The following is a 3555-nucleotide window of genomic DNA, read 5'->3' on the forward strand; positions in this document are numbered from 1 at the left end:
TATTACTTGGAGTCACTTATGGCATATTTCAAAAGACGTTGCATTCAAGTCGTTGAGTTCAATAAAGATTATAATTAAAGTAAATGACAGATTAGGTCATTTAAAGTTTGGATATTATGAAATGGTATGCATGCCTGTCAACTTTCGATGAAATGAAAGTTTGTCTTTTAAAAACGAATGCAATGTTTGTAAAATGTATCATATAGAGGTCAAATGCCTCGCAATGTATCCATATGTTATTGTATTCGTCCTTATGGATTAGGACGGGTCGTCTCACTATGTTGGTCAAAGCTCCCCACAATCCAATTGATGAACAGCGTAAAAAGTTTAAACGGTTTCAAGAAAGTGCAAGGAAAGATATTGAACGTGCATTTGTAGTACTACAAGGTAGATTTGCCATGTTAAAGACTCCGGCAAGCTCTATGGACTTCAACAAAATTAGAAGACATATGTACGCTTGTGTTGTATTACATAACATGATTCAAGAAAATAACGGTTTTGTGATTTTGAAAAGGGATGAAAAAATGATTGCTCACCCAAGTAACCGATCTATTAGGTTGGAAAGGAATTTGAGGGATCTAGATGCCAGGATTAAGGAAATCAGAGATAAGCAAGTTCACAATCAGTTGGAGTCAGATTTAATCGAGCACGTTTGGAACTTATCACCTTATTTTCGTAGCGCTAATATTAATCTTGATAACTAATATTCTGTTATGTGTTTTATTTTTTTCGTTTAGGAATTTTAAATTGATGTATTGTTTTAGGAATTTAAACTAATGTACTTTATTTTCATTAATAAAAACTAGCCGTTTATTTCATTCATTCGCAAACATACGATTACATTATTTTCCTAAAAATTGAAAAACAACTTAGTTCCTAAAACGATTACATTATTTTCTAACGGCTATTTTTAACAAGCACCTTCATCAATCTAAGTAATCGTGGTTATCATATTGCTGAAATCCGCCATCGCTACTCGAAGATGAAGCAACTTCTTTTGGCGATTCAGAAAGGTCGTAGCTTTCATCCCTAAATTCGGTATAAATCGTAATTGCTTGCTTACGTACCAAAGCTTTTCCAATCAAAGCATAATAATCGTGGTCATCTTCAAGTAGCGTGGCGGGAACTCCGGGTTTTTTGAAATACCATACTTGTCTGACTGGGTATGGTATGTCTCGATGGAGAACTTCAAGCAAACTATAAAAATAACGATACTCACGTACAATAATGTAATAATCACGTGTTTCGTGAGGTGTATAGTTCATCAATTCTCGATCAAATTCACCTCCGTAATGAACTTTTACGCAAACATTCAACGGACTCATTTGGAAATTTGAGAGAAATTATATAGATTTTTAGGAGAAATGAAGTGTGTGTTATAGTTTGTGAAGGGTGGGTGTTTATATAGGGAAAAATATAGCTGTTTGAAAAAAAAAACAAAAAAAAAAATAAACGGTTGGAAATATAGCCGTTGTATTTAAATAATATTTTTAAAATATAAATATAATCATATTAATAATAAAAATAAAATAAAACAAATAAATAAAACAGAAAAATACAAAATTAAATGCCACATCAGCATTCCACTAAGGTCACTCCCTATCGTAACTAAACTATTCATCCTTTTAACCTTCCACATCAGCGCCACATCAACACCAATATTCTATAACTAACCCATAACTAAACACTCCCTATAATGGCTAAAAAAATACTCCTCTTAATATACAATGTACAAGCAATAAAGCATCAAGTCCAAACAATAAAAAGCCATTGGGACCCACAATTACTATAACCAACCTTCATACTTCCGTTAAATCCATGGTGGAAGCGGGTAACTAAAGCGGGTAACTAGCTCGTGCCTATGGTTCATTACGGGTAATGACGGGTAATGAGCGGGTAACGGACGGGTAACTAACCATAGGGGGTGGTCTAACACAACACCAACGCACAACACCAACTCACAACAGCACCACTACTCCACTCAACAACACAACACGTCATAGTCATAAAAAAAGTGTAAAAAGTGCACAACACGAACTCACAACACGAGTTACCACTACAAATGGTCTAATAGTAGATAGGGTAAAGGATCATATTTAATAATCTTGGAGTCAATATTTATATAGATTTTTTTTTTTTTTTTTTTTTTTTGATATAGATAGATAAAGAGGCACGGTTTGGGGATGATTGGTGTGTGGGCTTGTGGATTGAGGTTCGCAGTTGCTGACTTCGGTTCAAGTGAGGACCTTTTTTAAGATTCGGTGGTCTTGGCGGCGGTTACTACACGGTAGCAGTAGCTTCTTGTCATTGATTTGGTTGGTCGTTTTCCGAGTTTTGCAGTTGACTCATTATAGTTATAGGGTAATTTCATTCATCAAGTTCATGTGGAACATTAGATCTATATGTAAATTGTAACACCTCATGTAACGCCCTGGATCATTGGATCTATTTTTATTTATTTATTTATAATATTGCGTTTTTTGCCAAAAAAAAAGAAAAATTATATTTAAATAAATAAATAAATAAAAACGTAAAATAAATGTTTATATTATTATTTATTTTTAATTTTTATTATATAATTAAAAAGTGGTGCCAAAAAGAAATAAATACAGTAGATAGCTAGAGTATGGTCCTTTTCACTGAGACGAACTTATTCTCACCCAAGTCCATTTATAAGATAGGTCCCCAACTCGGTATCTGACACGTCGTATATCTTACAAATACTACATGCTTATTGTCTTTTATCTAGTCAATATATCAAAAATAAATATTAAATTTTAATTAAACAAAAACAACAATACGCCAATTTTTATCTATGGTTAAAGTGACCCGTTAGTTAACCGGTGTGAGTGGGTAGCAAAGATAGGCAACAACTTGTTAAATGAAGCTTTAGTGACTCTTGCAACGACCCTTTCACAGAAAAAAGTGAGTCCCATTTTTTTTATTTAGTGGAGTATCATTTATATCAAGTGTTGTACTTATTATATTTTATACGTATATTTTTGGGTATTATTTAGTGATAAATATATGAGGTGTTTAGTTAAATAATTGTTAAAGTTTTTTGTGCTTATATGACGCTGATGTGAAAGAGATAAGTTATGTTAAAGGATGTTAAGATAAGGAGCAGCCCTAAAAGAAGAGTTTTCATATGAAATGATAGTAATAATGTAGCTAATATAGTTTATAGGTGATTAATAGTTGGATTTTAAAAATATATGCAGAATCAAGAATTTATAGATATAGATATAAATATCAGTGTTGCAAAAATCGGAAAACTAGGCCGATTTCTCGGGGAGAAATTGGTTTGACCTCCCTACCGAGAACTCGTTTTGAAATCGGCCAAAAAATCGGTCAACGACCAAAAATCGGTCAAATCTCGGTAAAATCGGTCAAATCTCGGTAAAATCGGTCAAATCTCGGTAAAATCGGTCAAATCTCGGGAAAAACTCGGTAAAATATCAAAAGTCAACGAAAGTCAACAGCCGATAACTCCCCGAGTTCTCCGAGTTCTCGTTTTGGAGACCCAGCCAAGAACTCCTCGAGAACCGTTTTCTG

At 33.4% G+C, this 3555-nt stretch overlaps 1 protein-coding gene across 1 annotated transcript; it reads left to right on the forward strand.

Annotated features, from left to right (window-relative positions):
• Positions 1-278: 278 nt before the first annotated feature.
• LOC139868003 (uncharacterized) lies at positions 279-3308 on the forward strand. The gene is made up of 3 exons (XM_071856344.1): positions 279-650; positions 2159-2212; positions 3222-3308. Exons 1-3 carry the CDS (start codon positions 279-281, stop codon positions 3306-3308), a joined length of 513 nt encoding a protein of 170 aa, XP_071712445.1.
• The last annotated feature ends 247 nt before the right edge of the window (positions 3309-3555 follow it).

This window comes from Rutidosis leptorrhynchoides, chromosome 9, assembly GCF_046630445.1.
Source record: "Rutidosis leptorrhynchoides isolate AG116_Rl617_1_P2 chromosome 9, CSIRO_AGI_Rlap_v1, whole genome shotgun sequence".
Taxonomy (NCBI): Eukaryota; Viridiplantae; Streptophyta; class Magnoliopsida; order Asterales; family Asteraceae; genus Rutidosis; species Rutidosis leptorrhynchoides.